Below are 23,610 nucleotides of genomic sequence, written 5' to 3' on the forward strand. Positions count from 1 at the left end.
GCGGTGGGCGGAGCGCTCCCCGCGGCCCGGGCTGTCACCGCCCCCGGGTGTCGCTCTCCGGCCCGGCCGCGCTTGGGGCCCGCGGCGCTCCCGGCTGTGGCGGCGGGTCGCCAGCCCGTGTCTCCGCGGGGGTCGCTCGGGGCAGCTCCGCCATGGAGGCGGGGACGCCGGGGGCAGTCAGGTAACGCAGCCTGGGAGGCGCTCCTCGGCCGGCGCCCTCCTCGCTCCCACTGTTCCGGGGAGGGCGGGGTGCGGACCGCGGGGCTGGGGGGCGGGCGGTGCTGGGCTCGACCCTGCCCGGGCACAGCCTGCCCGCGGCCGAGCGGGCGGCGAGCGGACCCGCCGCGCCGGGGCCGGCTCGGGCTGCGCCGTGTCCAGTGCGCCGACAGAGACACACGAACTTGGAGCAAAACCCGAGAGGATGGACGTGTCTTCAAGAAAAAATGGGAAGGGCTAAATGATCTAAATATACGGTCACTGTGAGATCTCAAATAATAGTCCAGGACTTGTAACTGTGACTGAGCCCCAGTGGATGCCGTCTGCATTTCCTATGTTGCATGTATATAATTAATAAGTATTCCATAAGCATCTGCCAGAACTAATACCTTATTCCCTTCCATCTGTGTCTGAATCCAGCATGATCTGGGAAATATTTTGATGATAGACACTACCAGCAGCCCATTTTCTTTCAGGCAAATAAAAAATGTACTGTTATCTAATAAATCTAAAGGTTACTTCAAGCCTAAAGATAACATAGAGCTGTCAGCAGGACCATTGGAAGCCTCTCTCCTTTGACAGTCCCATTGAAGGTTGAAGAAAAGGGTGCAGGATTTCTTTTCTGACAGTCCTCCCCATTTCTGGGGAGTAATATTTTCCATTATTACTGGAAAATAATAATTAACTGTAATGACTGCAGAGGGAGGCCTGGCTTCAAAATGCAAATTTATAAGAATTCAGCTATTCTGAAGTTCACCTCTGTTAGCCACAGACTCAATCATTTCTCAAAAATTCAGAGTTTAAAAAGGAAATGGTTCAGCATGAAACTGAATATGTAAGAAACTCTTCTCATGTCTAAACACAGTAGTTCAAGGTCCATCACATTTTACGTTGGACCAGAGTTTTCTGCACTGTCTTTAATCCTGACCCTTCTTGAAAAGGACCCCCATCACCTGATCATTCAGCACGTATTTGATGGACACATTTAAACCCTTTCTGTATCTGCTCTTTCTAGTGTCCAAGATGAGGCTGTGGACAAAAGCAACTTTAAGAAATGCAACCAGATTGCTTTTTACAGGTATGGAGAATTGTAGTGTGGTGGTTATTTTAAAATTACTAGTAGTTTAAAAAGTAAGTTTTATGGAAGGAAGTAGTTATTCATTGACTTTTAATCACAGCAAGTCTGCTACTTTCAGGATTTATCTTTCAAAGGTGAGCATTCTACTTACCTATAGTATATATATAATAATCAGCAGACTTTAAAACATGTAATCTTCCACCCAGAATGTCTTCTGTTAAAGTTCAAAAGGATCAGTCCTCTCATCTGACAAAGCCCCAGCAATATTTTAAGTGCACTCAGGTGCAGGTTGTTCTCTTGACATGGATGTTTCTTGACTATTTGTAGTTCAAAGCAGCAGAACTCTCAATAGAAATCATTAGTCTGTGACAACAGCGTGTGTGATTACAGTACTGTTGAGTAAGTACCTTGGCCAAAATTCAGTGTCAAATCTAAATTCTAGGTCACTAGTCTCTTAAAGCTAACCTTATGCTAAGTCATGTTTCTCATTCCATTTCTAAGTGTGCTCTCGACCTTTTTCTTCCCTCCATTTTGTTCCTTCATTTACTGACTGAAAGAAATTATTGCCCATTGTTACACCAATTAGTCACTGACATATTTGGTTTATTAATGAAGAAGTTTGTCTTTATGGTAGCCTCCAAGACACTTATCTTCAAATAGTTCATAAAACCTGGCCTTGGCACAGAGAATTCTACAGGTAATTGAAAGAGCTTTTATTTCAGAATTTCTGAGCTAAAAACATTATCAAGGCCAAAAGCTGTAGTCAAAACTTTTTAGTCATCAGACTTATTGAGAAACTATTTCCTTAGTGAGTATTTGGAGGTTAAAAATTACAAACACACACTGTTTCATCACCCCAGAAAGTAAAAGGTGTTCATTGGGGAGTTTCAGGGATATATGACAAAATGAAAAACGGAGTATTCAACTGAAATTTTAGGGATAAATGAAAGAACAGTAATGTAACTGTTCAGCTAAGAACTGGACACTTGAATTAAGACTATTATTCTTATTAAAAAACATGTAGAGTGGTAATGGGTGAACCCCTGAACCCCTCTAACATCTCATTTTTAAGCATTTAGGTGTGCTCAGAACTATCTTGACTTGAGGTGCTAATAATTGTTTTTGAAAAAATTCAATACTAAATTATTAAGTAAACATTTCTAACAATATTAGGTCCCTCTGTATGATATAAGCTACTGGGGAGCTTATATCATACATGTATGATATGAGAACTAGGGAGACCAAAACCAGTTTTCTCTCTTGACAGGCGTCAGAAACTTCTAAATCCTGGAAAATCCTTGTATCGAGTGTTGTTGGATTCAGTCACATTAAGTGATGAGAGTGTCAAATTCCAAATCATTCATGAGGAGAATAAGGTGAGATACCGCCATGCCTAAGAAGGTGCTTACAGAAAGAGCAGTGAATATTGTCAACACGACTGATAATATTTGCAAGTTTTGAGATTCTTCAGTGATAGATATTGGAGAGATAATGCAAACTGTCAGCCTTAATATTTCCTTACTAATCAGCATTTAACTTAAATTAGTTAAAAAATTAATGGCTTTACAAAAAAGAGGCTTCTGAATAGAACACTTTTTATCTGAAAAATTTTTTTAATTCAGAGTTTTCTCCACTATTTCAAAATAATAAGTTATTTTCCTGTAATGCTAGATATCAGATGCTTGAAGATAAAGAGTTCACTTAAACGGCATTGCTTCTTCAAATAGGTAAAGTAGAATTAGCTGGTGTAAATTCATATGGATGATGATTTGTACTCTCAAGAATAGTAAAGAACATTAAATCAGAAAGCAGGCATGTTTTGGTTTTTTTCCAGATAGTAAGTGTTTGGTGATGCTGTGTTAAAAATAAGTATTTTTTATCCTTATGAGTTTATCTGTTTGTTTGCTCATAGGTTCTTCTACAAGTAGAAATTTATGAAATAGAAGGCAATATTTTCAGGCTTAAAATTGATGAGACATCTCCTCTCAGAGCAAGATACAAAGTTCCTGATGTTCTTATAAAGGAACCTACCACCCAGAGGTAAGTGATGGGTGAGTTAAGTGATGATGATTTAGCACCTTAATATTTTACATCTTCCTCCTTTATATTACAGCATAGTTGTCTCTCTACAGTATAAAGTTGTTACAGGAAGAGAAAACAAAAATGCATGTGGTTAATTTACTTTCAAAAAATGATGTTAAATACATAGGAGTAAGCTTTATCTTGCGCGTAAAAAATCTGAGCCTGTTTGACCCAATCAGAAAATAACCTACTTGCTCCAAATGCAAAGTTTTTGCCTAAGGCATTACCTGTAAATGTGAAAGGAATGCAAGCTCTGAGTAGTTTTCATGGCAGTTCTGTAGCCACTTTGCACTATGCAGTGAACGCTGAGCACAGCTTGTATTTCTGGCCTTCTTTGGCTCAACATTAGCCTTGAGGTTTGTGTAATGTATACAGATATTCTTAGCCCACCCTTTGTATCAGTTGTTATTTAGTTACAGTGGATTTCATGTGCTACTGAGTAATATAAAACTGTTGTTGCTTTTCACTTGCCAGACTGTTCATATCCCACAAGGAGGCAGGTATTTTGGTATTGTCAAGTGTTAATGAGGACTACAAACTTCAAGTCACAGCAAACCCTTTCCAAGTTGAGCTGCAGTCCAAGGGTGAGACTGTTATGAGCATGAATTCCAATGGGTTGTTGTATTTTGAGCACCTACAATCACCTCCCAGTGACAGGTACAGCATTTGTCTATCACATCATTGTATATACTGGTCGTGCTGTAGCTGAAGATAAACAATTCTATGGAATTGCAGTTTCTGAAAGCTCTTGTGCCCTGAAACATGGCTTCTCTTTTACTTCATAAGTACACTAAATACAAGTGGAAGTTTTAACAAATTCTAGATCAATAAGCTGCAGACTGCTTTAATCCCTTGCAGCAGCCATGTGCAAAATGCTAACCTTATTTATTCACCAATTCTGCAAAACACTAAAGTATCCAGATTCCCCTTGTCTTTCCTGGGGAATAAGTAATGGTAATATGATAAGGTTATTAGTTTCATATTTTTTTTATCCCTAAATTTACTCTTGAAGTAAGTTATTCACTAGAAGTCAAGTTTTGTTCAACTTGCAGTGTGCCATTTAGTTGCAAGATGTTGGAGGTTAATCACACTGCAAAGTGCTGGGAAGATGAAAAACCTCAGTGCAGGATACGTGATAATTAAAAAATGGGCATAGCAAGCATGTCTCTTGTGGAGCATCATTTTGAACATTGAAATTAACAGAGAATAACAGAATGATAAAGAAGTGAGGATCTTCTGGACAGGTAAAATGCTGATGCAGATAGAAATACACATGAAAGGCTGACAAATCAACCTAACTCAAGTATTGAGCGAAAGTTATTTTAAGGCATTAAATATTAAAATTATTTGCAAGCTTGCACCAAAAGTCTTACATAATGTACAAAGCAATGAATGGTGCTGTTTTATGTTTCTGTTTGAAAGCCTTGCTTATGTTAACAATAAACTGATTATTTCTATGTATTTATTTTCACTAGAAAACCTGCAGCACAAAATGAGGAGGCAGCAAGTGATTCCTCCAAGGTAATCCATGTTTACTGCAATTCCAGCAGGAATATTTTATAAAATGAAATTAAATTACATGTTCATTTTACCCTATCGTATATTTACAAATACAGTCTAACCACTTTTTAAAAGGACTTGGTATAATGTAGTGAGATATTTTACAAATTCATAGTTGAAGGAAGGTTTATGTGTTTTACCATGTCTGTAGAAGGCATCCATCAGGTAGATTTAGCACAAAAATGTTTTTTTCTATAGCCTTTTTACTATTAATTTATTTCCCTTTTGTTCTCTTATTTGATCTGGAGTAGATGTGTAAAAGGGAGTTTTGTGGCGGTAGTTGTCGTTTTCAAATTCCCTGTTCATTGCAAAGAGAGTTTCAAAAGAACAAGACCTTTCTTATAACAGTTAAAATATATGTCTCCGCATACATTCAGGCTTAATAGAAATAAAATTCTCTCTTAGAATAGACCAGGTCCTGGCAGTGCATTGAGGCACATGGCGGTTTTCCCAGGAGGCTGAGCTGTGTGTGTGATACAATTTTAGCCTCCTGCACATGGCTGCTTACTCTGGTATCCTGTTATAAATGGCAGGAGCTGTGCTGCCTTCAGCATACTTATGTCTGAGCTTTGATTTCTGCCAGGGAAGTCACATAACTGCAAGAGGCCACGTCCACTTATTATGGGATCAATGTAGAAAAGAAAACTAGGGAAGACACTGCAAGAAGTGTAAATTCTACAACAATGAATTACAGGACAGAAGGAAGTTAAAAGTATCAGTTACAGGCACTCCAGAGTGTGAAGAGCTTTTTCTGTTGTCTGACCTTTACTATTTGGGGGGGTTTCTGTTTGTATAGTTTTTTTTCTGTTTGGTTCTATCCATGCATTTAATAAATTTATTCAATATCGAGAAGAAACACATTTATCACAGTGAGAATAATCACTCACTGGAACAACCTTCTCAGGCATAGTCCCTATCATGGGATGTTTTCAAGATTTGTTCAGACAGGTTGATAGATAATCTCATCAAGGCTCCCTTTACTATTAAGGGGTGCACCAGGCAATCTTTTGAGGACCCTTCCAAGCTGGGCTATTCCATCATTCTGTGATTCTATCCAAGACCTTAGATATTACTTTTATGCTATAGCAGACTACTTGTGTACAACATACACACATCAGTTCTTCAGTGTAAGTTCCTGCAGCTGAATCTGATTTCTGTTTTTGATTTATTCATATTAGCCATATGTGGCAGAAAAAACCAAAAACAAAACAGTATAAATCTCATGTGAATAAAAGTATTTTTCTGAGAAATACATGATGTGAGCGGTTTCATCTGCTAGACTTAGCTATTTCTATTTGTGCAGGAAAAACAAGAGGATCTAGGTCTCTGGCAAGAGAAATTTGGCAGTTTCTTAGACATCAAAGCTCATGGTAAGTCTGCTTTTCAGTTGCCTTAACTTTGTGTTAATCAGTGATGGATAACAATTTGACAAGAACTCTGCAAATATTCATTGGATCTCTGTTTAGGAGGGAGCACATTAAATGTGACCCATTTCATCAACTCACTGTTTACCATTCATGACACAGCATCAACACTATCTGCATTGTCTCACTTTACATGTCTATATTGTATATAATACATTATTTACTTTTTTTTTAATTCTTATTTTTTTAGTATTAGTACATAACATTGACTTCAGCTGTAGTTTATTCTCATGATTTATCAGAAATCATGATACCTAAGCATTAATAATTGTCACAGACTTTTTGGAGTGTGGACTAAAAATGGAAATACTGAGTAATCTTAAGTGATAAAGATGATGGTTATAGACACCTGAGAGCAGTAGCTCAAATACAATTTAAATTATAAATTACCAAAATATATGATGATCTGCTGTCCATCCTGTTGTATTCTATATTAATTAAGTTGGTTAGCTATGTCCATTATCATGCAGACTTTTATGGCAACCAGCACTACTCAGCAGCTGCAGTAGGAAATGGGAAGTCTGAAAGCAATTTCTTTTGGTGACAGAAACTTCCTCAGTTCGCAGTCAAGACCCAAAGGGCAAGAAGCTGTTGCCCTTCTTGTTCATGATATTTCTCATGTCTTAGGCCAGCATCATGTTTTTTTGTTTTCTGTGTAAGAAGAATAAAGTCCATATGGTCAGATTCTGATCCTAAAGCCTCTGCTTGGCAGTCTGCAGGATCTCTGGCTGCCTGCCAAAAGTTGCTCTGGATTCAGGAGTGTGAGAGGATGATATCAGTGGTAGAGACTCTTGTGCATGCTACTCTCCTGGCTGAGGCTGAAGAGAAGACCAGTGGGAAACAGACAATTCCAATTCTGAAGTGCACCTGTGCTGCAAAGTTTGGCTTTTTTTTATTTTTTCCTATCCCAGGTACTGGGATAGAAACAGGAGATAATTTTATTCAGTTTCAATACTGAATAAAGAAGAGACCTGTGATTACATGGATTTGGGGATTTTTTTCTGTTAAAATGATTAATTTTGTCTTGTTAAGAAGTTCAAAATCAGAAGAAATACAATAAAATCTTTTTCAAACATTACCTCTATAGAACAGAAGTAATAATGGAAATGAAGTTGAAAGGAAGCATTAAAGAGCTAATTATTGAAACATTAAAACCTACTTTTCCTTTGGTTTATCCTTTCAGATAAGCTTAAGAACTTTGTGTTCTCATAATTTAATATTATTTCCACAGGTCCTACTTCTGTAGGTGTGGACTTCTCTTTACATGGATATGAGCATGTTTATGGAATACCACAACGCACAGAAACGCTTCTTCTCAAAAACACCAGGTAAAGTTGTCAAGGTGCCAGGTTGCTAGTGAATGCAATATCTTCTTTTTTTTTTTTTTTTGTAGAAGAGAGCTATGACATTGTATTAATAATTCAGTGCAGATATTTTAGTTTAATGATACAGCAAACTGAATTGTAGCCCCTATCAATATGGAGTAAGACGTTCTGCTTTCCTTAGTGTGCAATTTCATGAATGGCCCTTTGTTCTCTCCTGATTTTCCATGCAGTTATTTTCTGACCTTTAGTATTGTTTATGTTTTAGCAGAACTCACAAAAGAGTAATTCTATGGGAGGATGGGAGAGTTCAGAAATAATGTTTTAGGATTTAAAGCAAACACACAGGAGTCTCACTGGCATTTTCAAAAATCTTGTTTGCTTCAGATAGTGAGGACCAAAGCAAAGAAGCGGTAATCTAGGCAGTCCACATTTCAGCTCTGGATGCTACACAAAAGACCAGAACACAGAGCACTCACAGAGTATTCAGCAGGTTTAGTGGGACAGCAATAGATTTAAAACTAGCCCAGTGCAAGATGCTTACATGTAACAAACACATCTGTTTGTTTGTCCTAGTGATGGTGATGCCTACCGGCTTTATAATTTGGATATTTTCGGCCACAAGATACATGACAAAATAGGCATTTATGGTTCAGTACCCCTTCTCTTAGCACACAAGCCTAACAGAACTGCAGGGATCTTCTGGCTGAACTCTTCAGAAACACTGGTGGATATTAGTACAAAAGCAGTAGCTGAGGTGAGCGTTATTCACTTTCCTCAGAATTAAATAACAAAATAAAACCCTTCAGGACAGGGCCAACAGGAAAATAACACTATTGGAGATTTATCTTCTGCTCACTAAGGAAGAATTGTCAGTCTCTTCCTCCTGTCCTCCTTATTGCTAAATTTGTTGTATTAAAGTGAAAGAACAAAGAAATTACTCCTTTCAAGAGCCATATTATGGATCTTGTATCTTAACAGGTCTACAGAAGGAGGCAGAGAGAAAATACATAGAAAAAAATCTACACAGATAGATGTAGAAGGCAGAAAAAATGAACAAAAATCTTGACATTCACATGGATTTGAGAAATTATTTTATGAGTGTTTAAATTCTTGGAATTGCCAAAGATTTCTGCATAGCAGGCTCATTCTTCTGTGGAATGTAATTGACCTTGAAGAAACATAAAATGTTCAGGAAAGGAACCAACTCTTGAAACATATGAATTCTGTTAAAAATTGAAACAATGACAAAAACAGCAAATCTTGCTTTTCCAGCACTGTGTTATGTGATTAATTTTTTTTTTAAACTTACGCTATAGACATTACTCAAAGACCCTACAGAAAATTCACAGTCTTTAATTATGGAAATGCTTTAATTATTTTTATTATTTTATTTTTAATTTTAATTATTTTAATTATTTTTTCTCGTTATCTGTCACTTTACTGTGTGTAAGTGGTATGCAAAGTAAAGGATTTGTGAAGGATATATAAGAAACATTCAGTGTGTGTTCGTAATACCTGCCAGGTATGTGTTAGTGAATTTTGTGTGTTTCCCTATTTGCTCCTTCATTGAATAAAAGTTTGGTAGAAAGGGAGATTCAGGTTTACCTTGTTTTCCTTCTAAGCACACTCCATCCAGATCTGCTGCAGAGACTGCTAAGCAGAGAGCTGTGCCTCTGACTGATGTACGCTGGATGTCAGAAAGTGGGATCATTGATGTTTTCTTGCTGATGGGACCCACTACATTTGATATCTTCAAGCAGTTTGCACAGCTGACAGGTACTAACTCACATAATTGGAGTCAGAATGGCACACTTACCAGGAGATTCTCTGAGGAGCATGCTGTACCCAAGAGTGGGTCAATATTTACTTAGCCCATTGTGTGCAGGCAGCCAGTTGTTTCCAAACTGCAGTGTGTAGATCAAAGGCTCGTGCCTTGTGAAGACAGGCCTCTATCCTTGTTTTTCTTAGCATTCACAGGTCAAACTTAGCTGTAAGCGAGAAGCCAGCATAATCACTGCTACCTGACACTACACCCTTAGATGAAGTGGTGAAACACAGGGGCTAGAACTGCCAATCACTATCAAGACAGGCCGCCTTACAATGTAGAAAGACTGAATTTATTGACAGTTTTATCTTCATTCATATACTCTTTCTAGGCACTCAAGCCTTGCCCCCACTTTTTTCTCTGGGCTACCATCAGTGCAGGTGGAATTATGAAGATGAGCAAGATGTCAAGGCAGTGGATGCTGGCTTTGATGCACATGACATTCCTTATGATGTCATATGGCTGGATATAGAGCACACAGATGGCAAGAGGTATTTTACCTGGGACAAACAGAAATTTCAGAACCCCAGAAAGATGCAAGAACATCTCAGGAAGAAAAAACGCAAGGTAAATAATATTGCAGAAAGAAAGACAAGATTTCTCTGTACTGTGAATCTACCCAATCTAGCTTTAAGCAGGGTACTTCAGATACTGTAAACAGGTAAACTACAACAGAATAAATTAGACTGTGTTGCCATCTGGTGATGCGTCCAGCATGCTATCTTGTTTAATTCAGCTCCTTATATCATTTTATTCTTTAGTAGTTTGTTCTGTATCCTGAAAATCCAGCTAAATTTGCCCCATGTGAAACTCCATGTTACAGAAGCAGCTTGGTGCTGTCATTGATGAATGCAGCAGAAAATTTTTCTTAACATGAGCTTTTCTGTGGTTGCTTCAGCTTTTCTTTGTGTTTTTATTTTACAGCTAAAATACTTTCATTGGAATTACTGAGTTGTAGAATTGCTTAATGCTTGATCTTTGCCAAAGGTCAATGAACAGAGGATTGTTGAAATAGATTCAAGTTTTATAATCTCTCAATCGGAGCTATAGTACCTTCTTACCTCTGCAGCCAAGCAGCAGAGTGTAACTGCAAAATACAATACCTGTTGCTGTTGTATGCTATACAAACTAAAACTAATTTAAATACCTTAAGGCACATGATTTTAAGCAGGCACATGAACATGGAAGTCAAATATTTTTCCATTAGCAGAATACAGCAGTGAATTAAACATTTTTTTAGTGGTACTTGCTTTTGTGTGAAACAATGGGTTCTGTCATTTATTTTAGAGGGCTGAGTTTATGCACTCCTTTTAAGTTCAGGTCCTGAACAAATGTCTAACACAGTATATAAAAAACTTGGTATCTAACTAGGGACACAGCTCTCTTTCTTTATCTGAGATGAAGTCATTCTCTGCCTTTATCAAAGTGAACTCTTACTGTTTTATTAAGCACAGCTTCTGTTAATATGTGTTTTATTTTCTTACCCTGGCAGCTTGTGGTCATCGTAGATCCTCATATTAAGGTTGATCCCTCATATACTCTGTATGCACAGGCAAAAGAAAAGGGATATTTTGTGAAAGACAGAAATGGGAAAGATTTTGAGGGCATCTGTTGGCCAGGTAAAAAACCACTCTGTCTTTATATTTTAAGCTATTTATTTTTAAAAGTTTGCAGAATAATTTAATTGGGATCCATGGAATCAGAATTAAATTCTTGTATTTGTTGCATGTGTTCTAAATATTAACAATTATAGTAGTAATTAAAAATTAATATAATTTGTAATAATGGAGGGGTTTGGTATAATCATGTCCTGATTGCCTCAGCTCTATAGATTGCCTCTGTTACTTCTATTAGATCTGCAGATCCCAGTGCTTAGAACTAAAAGAGTTGGATTTATTGATGAGAACAGCCATTCCACTTCCCAGCTTGTCTTGGACACACAAATGCAGTCCAGTCTGTTGCAGTGAGCACAGCTTGTAGGCTGGATGAAATTTAGGGAACCCTGATCCTGAAGAGTTTGATTCAATAATAATACTGTGATTTGACATATTGTGTTTCATGAGAATAGGTCATTGCAGGGAAGCAAAGGAGGTTGTCTCCCTTCTTTACAGACAGGAAGCCCACAATCCTGGCAAAGGGACGATTATGGGAAAAATCAAGGACGTATTACAACTTCTAGTAGCATGGCAGGATATAGTTATTCAGCGTCTAACTGACAATTTTCTGTTTGAGCTCAGAATACCTGTGCTGTTATCTTTCCCTGACTACTTGCTGGCTTGTGAACATATTTCAAACTGCTAGCAGTCATCCTTAAATGATTCTGAATTTCAGGCCTCCTGAATCTAAGTGTGTTGACCTTCACAACATGGCAAGGAGTGTACCAAATTCCAAGTCAGCCTGGAATTTGCTCTTGAGCTTTAATTTCAGAAAAAATAGCAACTACAGTATTGCTGCCCATGGAAACCATTGTAGCTTTAGGCCATTGTATTTTAATGCAAAGACAATGTTCTTAAAATCTGGTGAATAATTGGGATCTCCCACATCACAGGTTCCTCTTGTTACCTGGATTTCACCAATCCTGAAGTGCGAAAATGGTATGCAGATCAATTTGCCTTCAAAACATACAAGGTTTGTATTTATTTGCTCTGATCTACATACCCCAGAAAGCCTGAGAAGAGATAAGATACTGTCTAAGCAAGTTGTTGGCCTTTGTAGCTCTATTATTGTAGTGTTGAGGAAAATACCCTGATAAGCTGAAGTACTACAGAAGGATTTTCTCCCTGGATTTATCTACACTAAGTCAGTTGGAACCTATATGCCACCAGTGAACATGTGCACTTAGTTGGAGCAGTAGAAAGGATGAACTTCAGGCATTTTAAGAACCCATAATATAAAACAGCTGCTGATATTCCAGCCTTTACTACCATGATAGCACATAAGGAGTGATGTGGGAGAGCACTCTCACAGCTCAGTCACTTCATCCTGACCTTCCTACCTAGTGCTCAAAGTGTCCAGGTGACCATTGCTCCACACCTCCAGTTGCCCTCACCCAAAGTTCTGGTTTGCAGTAGAGTTGTTGAAACCACTTCCCTAGTAGACATACACAGTAGATATTTCCCGTGCTGCTTTTCCTCTCCAGCTTTCACATCTGGCCTTCTCTGATTTTTCTGCATGGCTGTTTTATATGTCTCTTTTCCATGCCACTTTTCCCTCACCAGAAAGCAGGAATAGCAAGTGCCTACTGAGTTTTATAAGAATTGTAAAGATCAAGTGGGATTGCAGGCAGCTACCCTGACTAGAAGGGCCTCTAAGAGGGATGAGATGAATGACTAGGAGCTTTCAAGTGACCTGAGAAGTGTAATTACCGAGTCTTGCTTTTGTGCTGCTGTTTTTATTCATACCCCAGACTGGCCTGACACCCACTTGAGATAAACACTCAGTCACAGGGTTGGCTCTTTCATGACCTAATTGCAACCTTGTGTCACAGGCATCCACTAATATCCTCTTTGTATGGAATGATATGAATGAGCCTTCAGTCTTCAAGGAGGCAGAACTAACAATGCAGAAAGATGCTGTGCACTACAATAACTGGGAGCATCGGGAAGTGCACAACCTCTATGGATTCTACCAGGTACAGTATCTGGAGACACAAACAGCAATTATTCTCATGGAGTGCGTGCCATGAGGTACTTCACACAGTAGTAGGTATTCTATAACTTTCATCAATGCCTGAAACTCCTGGATATTGCAATATTTGAAATAAGCTGTGATTGGTCACAAGAAAATGTGGCATCATCTGTGCCTTACTACCATAATAAGGTAAATTGCATTGGTTTGTCTTCCTGACTTTTCTATTCATAATTTTCAGCAAATGGCAACTGCAGAGGGACTCATCAGACGTTCTTCAGGAAAAGAGAGACCATTTGTCCTTGCACGATCTTTCTTTGCTGGATCACAGAAGTATGGTAAGTAAGGATCAGCTGGATGCCTTCCTTGCTGCTTTGTTCTATTAAGTTTGATGGACAGTAGTCTAGAGAGGACAGAAATTGTTTTAGAAATACTGATGTGTTAAGCTCACAAAGAGTGCAAGTGATTAAAAAAATCAGGAAAGGCTGGCAAGGTGTATACCAGTCAAAGGTAGAACAGCAAACTGTGTCCTGTGACAAACCAGTATCTGCTTTTATTGCCTATTTCAGAAGCATGCATGTCTAAAGAAAAAGAAAAAAGATGCAATGTCTTCTTTCCTTAACTGCAAGCATAAACTGAGATATACATTCAATTTTTCTGCATAATGCTGAAACTTGGTATTTCCAGGGGCAGTGTGGACTGGAGACAACACGGCAGATTGGAGTTACTTGAAAATATCTATTCCAATGCTTCTTACCATCAACATGGCAGGGATTTCATTCTGTGGAGGTAATGTGTTTCTCACTGTGCATAAATGGTGCCACCAAGCTTATATTCCCAAGGCAGTCTTCAACACAGACGGTGGAAAGCTCAACAGCCCTGTGCATTTCCAGGTGGTTTCACAGATTAGTCTGGTTTCAGAAGCCTGAAACCTGGCTCACACAATCATGTCTTCACTAATTTTTGTGCAGTATTTGTGTCCCATCTGGACCAGCAGGCCTCAGGTGGTGTTCTGTTCACAGCATTGCTGTGACAGTCCTCTGTCTCTGGGAAATCCACTCATTTAGACTTCAAAATCTCTCTAGAGATTTTTTTTCAAAGCATAACTTGTCACACCAGGTTCTTTATTCTTGTTTGGACAAGCAGCTGCCCAACAGAACAAACTGTGAAATGCATGGATTCGTACACTTGGAATGCTTGTTAGAGGAGAGCTTCACATTTTCCAGAGCAATCTCCACAACTGTGTATTTTTATTTGTCTGCGCAATATCTAGCTGATGTGGGAGGGTTTATTGGAGATCCAGAAGCAGAGTTACTTGTTCGCTGGTATCAGGCAGGAGCCTACCAGCCCTTCTTCAGAGGTCACTCTAACATGGAGAGCAAACGGCGCGAACCATGGCTCTTTGGGGAGAAGAGCACCCAGATCATCAGGAGAGCCATTAGAGAGCGCTACGTCCTCCTGCCCTACTTATACACTCTGTTCTATCGGGCACACACGGCGGCCGAGCCCGTCATGAGGTAAGAGCATGAGGCCTGGAGGGTATCTGCAGGAGCTTACTTGGAGAAGGGAAGTTAAATCACCCCCTCTTCATTTTGCAGTTACTTATTTGACTATTAAAAGGGAGAAAAACGCACAAAAGTTCTAATACTGAATTCTCTTTTCATGCATTCTCCAAGCTTTGTTAGGGCTCTCAGAGGAAAACTATGTTTCGAGTTTTTTCCCAAATGACACCTGGAACACACTAATTCAATAAACACATTGCAGTCTTTAAACTTTCTAAGGTATTCCGGACTTCAGACTTTTCATCACGATAAAGACGTAGTAGTCCAACCAGTACATAGAACAGTGCTTAATGGACCCTGAACTTGCTGACCTAGAAATGTAAATGCCAATTTGCCTCATGAAAATATTTGTTACTGCTTAATTGTTATTGTTCTAAAATCTTATTTAATACTGACAGTTTTATCTTTTAGTAGAGAATTTAATAATCTGGAACAGAAATGAAATTAGAAAATAAATTATTTGTTCTGTTGCTCTCTAACTTCTTAAAAATGTACCTCTATGGAACTGAATGCAGGAGGAGATGAATGTAATTGATCTCCCTGGTATAGATTATAATCTGTGTGCTTTTGGTTGCCCTAGAACAAATGTGTTCTTTTGCACACATTTATCTTTATATTTTGTTATGCAGATACATCTCATAAGTTTTTGACAAGGGTTGAGTGGTTTGAGTTAAGAAGATAATTTGCATTGCAGACATAGTGTGCCTGTCTGCACGTATATAGGTGTAAATGCACCTGTTTTATGCACTGATATATACTTGGTTTCTCTCTTTCTTGAAAGAAAGACTTGATATAAAAGCAGCAGGGAGCTGTTAAGAATAGGGACTAGATCATCAGGGGCCAGCCTTGCTGGTAGACTGGGACACAAAGGCTCATTCATCTCTCCTTTGATAGAAGGAAGGTGGATGTAGTGCAAGGTTGTAAGGAAGAAGGCAGGAGGGAAGAAAACGAGGCCGCAGATGTAGAGATAGGTATACTGGAGTGTCTTAACCCATGCTGTGCTGGGGACCCTCAGCAGTGACTCAGAGGGGCACTTTGAGTAACTGACACAAAAAATGATCTTGCCCTATCTTCAGTTCTTGATAACTGTGCCTTGTAAAGAGAGGGAGAAAGTAGATCCTGAAAATGCCAGAAGGACTTAAACAGGTTGATCAGAGAGGAAAAATGTAACTGAGTTCCATTATCTTTCTTTTCTCCAGGGCACTCTGGATAGAGTTTCCAGGGAAAATGGAAACTTTTGATGTGGAAAATGAGTACATGCTGGGTAAGCAGGTGTCTTATTCTCTGGAATTTGAGTTAAATAGTTTTGAGGTGTTGCATGATAAAAAGAAATCATGAAAACGCTGCCCAAGACTTAAAAAAATTATAATTGAATATAGAACTTGAGACCTCTTTAAGGGACCTTGTTTAAACAGCACTTTGAAAAAAGAGGACATAGGAGATGCAAAAACTCAGCTGTATCTTACTAGTCACTTTGAAAAAACGTGACTGATTTGGACCTGAAACATCAAGTGCAGTGGGGCAGCTAAGATCACAGTCTGCTTCAGAAATGGCAGTAGTAAACAAACATCATTGGTTTTTACTGTGATATGACTGGCTGCTGAAGTCAGTCAGCCATCAGCCCACTACACAGGCCTTTTCTTCAGTAGAAAGCAAACCTAAGCATATGACATGACCAAGCAAGCTCCTGAAATGGCTGTGGGAAGTTGACAACCCCAGAGCACATAGGTTCTGCTTTGGGGACATGCAGCCTTGAGGACCATAGCCATGTTTATATTTTTCTCCAGGCAATGCTTTGTTGGTGCATCCAGTCACAGAGAAAGAGGCCAAGACAGTGACAGTTCTGTTTCCAGGGTCAGAGGAGGTAAGGATGTATATAAATTATTCAACTGTTCAGCCCAAAGAAGTTCTTTATGCAGAAACCTTCCAGTTCCTCATCTAATCACTGCTGAGCACTGCTGCTGTGGCAAGTCTTGGCTGGCCATGCTGTGCCACTCTGAACCCTTCCTTCCATCTTGATGCCTTGCTTGCTTGGCTCACAGTAAATTTACTTTCTTGCTTTTCCAAGAGCTGCTGCACAAATTTCAAGTCGCCCAGTTTAAATCTCTCTTCAAAGCTTGCTGTGTCTCATCAATCACCATGAAAGAGCTTCTCTACACTGTCAATATACTTTCCTCATGTATTTCTCTTTCAGTTAAATTTCTCATTTTATATGGGGGAAAAAGGGAACTTTGAAGAAAGGTCAAAAGGAAATCAGGGGAAAACTGTGGGGAAGGAAAATTTTAACAAGGAAAGATAAGCCTCAGTAGCCTCTGACATGTATAGCAAACACTGACACATACAAAGAACAGTTCCTCTCTGAAGGAAAGGTATTTATCCACAGGATGGCACAATGGTCCACTCCTACAAAGAGCATTTGGCTACAGCAGCTGTGAAGCGGAGGAAGGGAAATGATTTGGGGAAAATAGTTGCTAAGGGAAAGCCTGAGACTCTAAAGAGTAAGCAGCAAAAGGGAATGTATGAGACCATGCAGAGTCTTGTGACTCCACTAACGCACCTGAGAACACTTAGAATTCTCGTCAGTTTAAGGAGAAAAACAGACTAGGCTCTTCAGAAAAGTTAAGGGAAATACTTCTATCAAGATCTCTGTGGCAATTGACTGCTTGGCACACTTAAAGCAGTAAAACCTGATGGCAGGTGTGGTGTGGATAGGAGATTCAGATGCAGCTCTCCTATCACCTGTTATTAGCAGCTTCGTTAATTTTCACTTCAATACAAATATGCTTTTTCAAGAACTTGATTTAAAAAAAAAAAAAATTCAATGTTTTTCATATTTCAATGTTTTTCACTTCCAGATGTTTTAAGACATACAAGACATTGTGCAGACATTTCTACATTCAACTGATTATTTTTGTGTTTCAGAAATTATAATTTATTCTTTTCATCCAGGAAGTCATTTATTTTAAAAATAAATGCTTTTTCTTGTATATCAAATAGATTGTTTGGAATAGTGACAGGTTAAGCAGGAGAGTAACTGCATCAGCAGAGGGAACAGATCTTGCCATATGTGTAATGCATGTTCTTTTTTTCATTTTTTTCTAGATTTGGTATGATTTCAGAAAATTTAGGCGAATGGAAGATGCAGGCACAGTGAAGATCCCAGTAACACTGGAGAATGTATGTTTTTGTTTTAAAATGGTACTTTCATATGTTTTGTCAATAGTCAGAACCAGAAAGTGACAGTTCCATTTCCTTGTAGAAATATAATCTAAAATAGCTTTTGTATAAAAGTCTCATCTCCTTTAATGTTAGATTGAATACTACTGTGTCCTGGTGGTGAAGTGAGGAGATACAAGGATTGCTTTTCCAATGAAAATTATTTTGCTTATATACATACAGAAGGTTACTACTATTCCCATTGTTAGTAAAATAATTTTCTTTATATATTTGTGTTAAAAGTTCATTTCTAAGTTTTGAGCAAACTTCTGTTACCTCTGATCCTTGTTAAAATAACATTATCAGAGTATAGGAGCTCTTCTGCTCTGGCTTTGTGTTTTTGTAGATTCCTGTATTCCAGCGGGGAGGCACTGTGATACCACTGAAGACCACAGCTGGAAAATCCACTGAATGGATGATAGATATTTCTTATGAGCTCCACGTGGCTTTAGACAAAGAGGTACTTTGAGATACCATTCCATTTTTACAAAGATCTCTTCTACTCCATCTGATCTTTGTAGGCCCTTGCTACCTGTTCAATCAGCCCAATGGCATCTACATTTGAGTGCCCAATGGCTCTTCTCTACTTGTGCTGTTTGAGGGGACTCAAACCTCTGCCCCACTGTCTTCTCTGAGCATAGCAGAACATTTTTCTGACCTTTTTCAGCCCTTGTCTAGTCCCTGGGAGGAAGGAGCAGAGAATGAGCAAACCACAGACTTCCTCTCTTCCCCCTTGAGAGGGAATTTCCCACAGCTGTCTTTGCTAATAAAGAGGTGACACGTGGCACCTGCATCAGTTTACAAAACCAGGATGTCCAGCACTCTCAGGGCTGCATTGCCTGAGCCTTCCAGGGATACAGCTTGCTAAAGAAAAATAAACACCTTCAATGTGAAGCATATAGTGAGAACAGTTTCATTATTCAACACTAGAAGCTGCTGTTAATTTGTGCTCTCTCTGGTGATTTCACAGGCCTGTGCCATAGGTGAGCTCTACATAGATGATGGGCATTCATTTCAGTATCTCCACAAGAAACAGTTCCTGTATCGGAAATTCACTTTCCACAAGAACGTTCTCTCTTCCAGGTAACAGCAATTATGGACAAAAGCCACTAACACACTGTCACTGGAAATGCCTGTTCTAGTTCATGAGGCCTTCTTACAAATGTGGCAGTATTAGTCTCATCTATTGCTTAGTGAAGTCCAAGAGTGTGCAGAATCTGTTGTAATACTGCAGAGGTACACTGTTCTACATAAGTCTGAAGGCAGTGACAGATGAAATACTGAGTCTTATATTGTTTCAGCCTAGTCAAACTTGAGATTCTGCAGATTGACACAAATATAAAGTCCTTAGAAAGAGCAAAAGCTATCAGAGAGACAAAAAAGATAAATTATGAGATTTGCAAGTAGGCAACACCTGGAATGTTTGTATTTTCTAAGATTTGTTTTCTAACATAATCTTTGCAGAGAGAGTGGTCAGTCACTGGAACATGTTCCCCAGGGAACTGGTCAAGGCATCAAGCCTTTCCTAGTTCAAAGTACATCTGGATAATGACCTGAGCCACATGGTTTAATTTCAAATAGTCCTTCAAGGAGCAGGGAGTTGGGCTTGATTCTTATGTGTCCCTTCCAACCTGAGGTATTCAATGCTTCTGTCTGGGAACCAAAACCCCACACCATTACAGTCTTCCAATGTAATCAATAAATTCATCATATATATTAAGATGAAGAAAAGCACTTGAAAGGAGACACCACATGCAAAGGCTCAGTGACAAAACCTAAAAGCCAAAGAGATCCTTAGCTGCTTGTAAGGAAAGAGATGACAAATATGTCACTGTAATGCTTCTACTATTGAGGTATGTTGCACAGTGTAGTGCATAAATGTTGGTTCTACAGGTGTTTTTTAGTCCTTCAAGCTTCAAAAATATGCAGGAGTTGGTCCTAAAGCTACAACATTTAATAGAGAGCAAAACTAGTTTAGCTTGTATAATGTGGTTAAAAGTATACTTCAGATCTCTTTATCTGGAATATTAAATCTGAAAAGCTTAAAATTTCAGGATAAGAAAGGAAAAACATTGCTAAATTGCTAGTGAATCTAGAAGTTGGAAAAAAGTCATTTTGAGATTAATGATATAATATTCTGTTCATTAAGAGAGTTGCATTTTGATTTGAGTCTTTTTAGAGCTTTTTAATAAAATTTAAATTAGTTACAAAATTAAACATAATTTTGTCTCAGATTGAAATATCTTACTTGAAAAAAATGTTAAAATTAGCTTTACATTTATATTTATGGGTTGTAACTACTGTTTTCTGAAAATCCAGAACTTTTCTGGTCCTCAAAGCCATGCTTTTTGCCATGAAATATCTTTTCAAGCTGTTTTTCTTCTGACTGTGAAATCTAATATGCAGTGAAAAAAATCAGCTTACAATGGGAGAAAGTTTTACTTGATTTTAAGAGAAAGGTAAATAGAGGAAAGGAAACAAGTATAGGAGCTTTCAGGATGAGACCAAAGTAATAATATTTGTGTGATACTGAACTAATACTGATGGGAAGAAATTGATGTATATGAAATAATTTTCTTTTTTCAGCTGTTTAGATGAAAGTGGACAATACCACACTGCATGTGTAGTTGAGCGGGTGATCATTCTGGGATTTGGAAAGCAACCCACGTTTGTGACAGCCAGTTCCAAGGGTAATGAATTGACTTCTATTTTACTACAATTTTTTGAAATTCTGTTGTTCTGCTGCCATTCACTAGAGGTGTCAAACTGACAGGTCTACAATGGAAGTGTTACAGCATAGGAAGCCTCTTTGTTTAGTTTGCTTTGCTACTTTTTTTATATCAAGGACAGAATTTATTGAAAGGAACTTGCTAATACTACATGCAGAACTGAAGAACACTGACTTTGAAAGATGATAATTGCATCAGTAAAAGTGGTTTGGAATGAACATGTTCAGACAACATTGTCCTGTGCAGAACATGAGCAGAGACAGTACTTCAAATGAAGGCCTGTTTGCTCAGGTCTGTCAACCTGCCTAGTCTAGAACAGGAAACTTGCAGACAAACCCAGATTTACTCACTTTTCTGTTTCCATGCTCACCCAGAAGCTCTAGAGTTCCTGACTATATGGGGATCTCTAGAAGTTGTGAGATATCCCATATGGATAGGCAGTAGCATCTACAGAAAGGGCTACAATTTCTGGTTGCTTTCCAAGCATGTCCCTTCACTTTGAGAGTCATGGGGAAGTGGACTTTTTGCCTTCACCTGTCAAAGGTGCTTGGAGGGACACACCTGTGCAGAAACCAGAGTTATTTTTACAGAAAAGTCCTTGAGTAGTTACATAGTTTGAAAGATCAGAAAAAAAGAAATAGTTACTTTCTTATTCCACTGCATTCTTATGTGTGTGCTGGGAAGATTTGACTTTTATTTGTTTTTTAATCAATCCTTTCCACCAGTGGTGGGGACAGTCAGAACTAAGAACTGTAGAATCGTGTAACTGTGTTTGAGAAGGATTCTTCTTAAATTAAATAGAAAACTCTCTTGTCCTGTTCAGATGGGAAAAAAAAAGAAGTGGTTTTCACGTATGATATGAAGACATCTGCACTGACACTGGAAAACTTAGCCCTGAGTGTTGATGCTGACTGGGAGATCTGTATCAGCTGAAAGGAAAGCAACTTCTTCAGATAAACCATTCATTGAGAAGATGAGGAGAAATAAACGGGGAGGACTTCAAATGCTCACTTGAATACAGTTAAATCAACAAACATTTTCCACCAATACACCCAAACTAACATTTCTTACAACTTTTCTATTCAAGTACTAATTTGGACTTGGATAACTTTTCTGTTCAGCAAAATAATAGCACTAGGATTGGATCTTTGGGGAAATAAGCTAAATACTATTTGCATTAGACTAGCTTCAGTTAGGCATTAAGCTTCAGTTCTGCCTTTACTTGCAAAAAAAACCTATGAGTTGGTGGGGTGAGATTGTGGCTTGTTGGTACAGCTTTAATGTAAGTATTTGAAAATCCCAGTATTCAGAGACTGGAGCATTTTAGAAGATCTGGGCCAGTTCAAAAAACAGAATCAGCAGCTATGACAGACACAGAGGTTATCACCAGAGTTCTGCCTGCCAGCTGCCTTCCAAAAACGAACATAGAAGGAGCCAGCCAGCATGATCACAGAAACTTCTGCTTTCCAGTCCTTATGACAATGCAAAATTAGCTGGTCTGCACAGGAAAGCAAACAGCAGGCTCACCAAACAGCTCAGGCACTGGAGGTGAGGGTTGGGTAGCTTGTGCCAGTCAGTTGTGCAATAGTAGAAGACAGTAATGTGGTAAAATGGTACAGAAGGCTCCATAACAGCCAGCTTAGAAACTTGGATTTCAAAAAGGCACAGGTCCTCACAGGTGCAGTACTGGCTTAGGATAGCAGCTATGCTCACACAAGAACACTTTCCATGTTACTGCTCCCCTCCATCTGCAAGCACTGCTTAAAAAAAAAAGCTTCCTGTTAGGAAAGAATTGGCATTGATGATTGAATGTCATTGATTAAAGCCAGCCCAGTGAAGGAGCTATGCTTTTCCACATCTTCCAAGTCCTGCCAAGTTTTGGCTTTCTTTATACAAGGTTTAGTCACATCAGTTTTTACTATCTGGCTGAGATTTGAGCTAGGCATTTATGAAGCAAGTTTTAATTTTAATGGGATTAATTCCATTTAGGCGTCCCACTTTATGCTTATTTCTCCTTTCTGTTGCAACTCAGCCTAATGTTCCCTTGCCTTCTTTTCTCACCATCTCTGCAAACGGAACTGGAGTGTTTTAATGCTTGTTTTGCTTGCAAAACAGACATCCTGAGTCCCACATCCACTGAATCCTGCCTGTTCCCTCAGACTTTTCCGCATTAGGCATCTCTTTTCACAGGCTGCCATTGCTCCACAGGGTTTGTTTACCATTTCCATTTGCTACATTTGTCAGCTATATTATTTTGAAACCAGTTCTGCTTTGAGTCAAACCTGAACATGTCATCAGTTGGGTTTCTGGTTTTTCTGGATTTCTAGTTCATTTAATTTCTTTCAGTAAGATAAGGAAGAATTTTCTAAAAATATCAATAAATTAACTTGTAGGAAACAAGAAGGATGGTCACCATTTTTCCAGCTAAAGGTAACATAACATTAGTAATCCCCCCTGACATTCCCACCTGCTGCTGTTTGTCCTGTGCAGGGCAGATTTCTGGGAATAGCCAGCATGAGAGCAAACTGAGTAATCTGCTCTTGACTACTCAAGTGTAGTTTGTTCCCCACCAGACCCACCCTTCGCTTCCTTCTTTTTTATTCTGCAGAGCTAATTGTTAGCACCTTCCAGGAGACAATGTGAGCCTCCACTCTAGGAACTGGCAGCATAAATACTGTTGTGCTTAATGCAAATGTGTTAATCCAGGTAGAACAGTGGCCAATAAATCTTTCACGTCTGTGAAAAGAGAGACAGATCCTATTTTTCTATCAACTTCTAAGCTTTGATTGATGATTTCTTACTAAAGCTTACTTAAGCACAGCACTGTTTCTAACAGAATACAGTTATTGTCTTGGGTAATTTAATAAAATATTTTAACTGCTATTTCTGAAATTGGAAAGTGAAATAAAGTAATAATGAAGCAGGTTACATGCCTTTTTCCTTCCAACCTTCTTTCTACCATTAAG

General features: G+C 38.7%; 1 protein-coding gene across 1 annotated transcript; it reads left to right on the forward strand.

Annotated features, from left to right (window-relative positions):
- Positions 1-96: 96 nt before the first annotated feature.
- GANC (glucosidase alpha, neutral C) lies at positions 97-23,567 on the forward strand. Its single transcript, XM_056493958.1, has 24 exons — positions 97-181; positions 1,232-1,294; positions 2,562-2,670; positions 3,207-3,334; positions 3,851-4,033; positions 4,852-4,897; positions 6,240-6,306; positions 7,592-7,688; positions 8,259-8,439; positions 9,308-9,461; positions 9,842-10,077; positions 11,003-11,129; positions 12,059-12,138; positions 12,998-13,141; positions 13,379-13,475; positions 13,825-13,926; positions 14,411-14,654; positions 15,899-15,963; positions 16,487-16,563; positions 17,802-17,876; positions 18,262-18,375; positions 18,886-18,998; positions 20,502-20,605; positions 21,468-23,567. Exons 1-24 carry the CDS (start codon positions 153-155, stop codon positions 21,575-21,577), a joined length of 2,745 nt encoding a protein of 914 aa, XP_056349933.1. The 5' UTR covers positions 97-152; the 3' UTR covers positions 21,578-23,567.
- Positions 23,568-23,610: the final 43 nt, after the last annotated feature.

This window comes from Oenanthe melanoleuca, chromosome 5 (genome assembly GCF_029582105.1).
Source record: "Oenanthe melanoleuca isolate GR-GAL-2019-014 chromosome 5, OMel1.0, whole genome shotgun sequence".
Lineage (NCBI taxonomy): Eukaryota > Metazoa > Chordata > Aves > Passeriformes > Muscicapidae > Oenanthe > Oenanthe melanoleuca.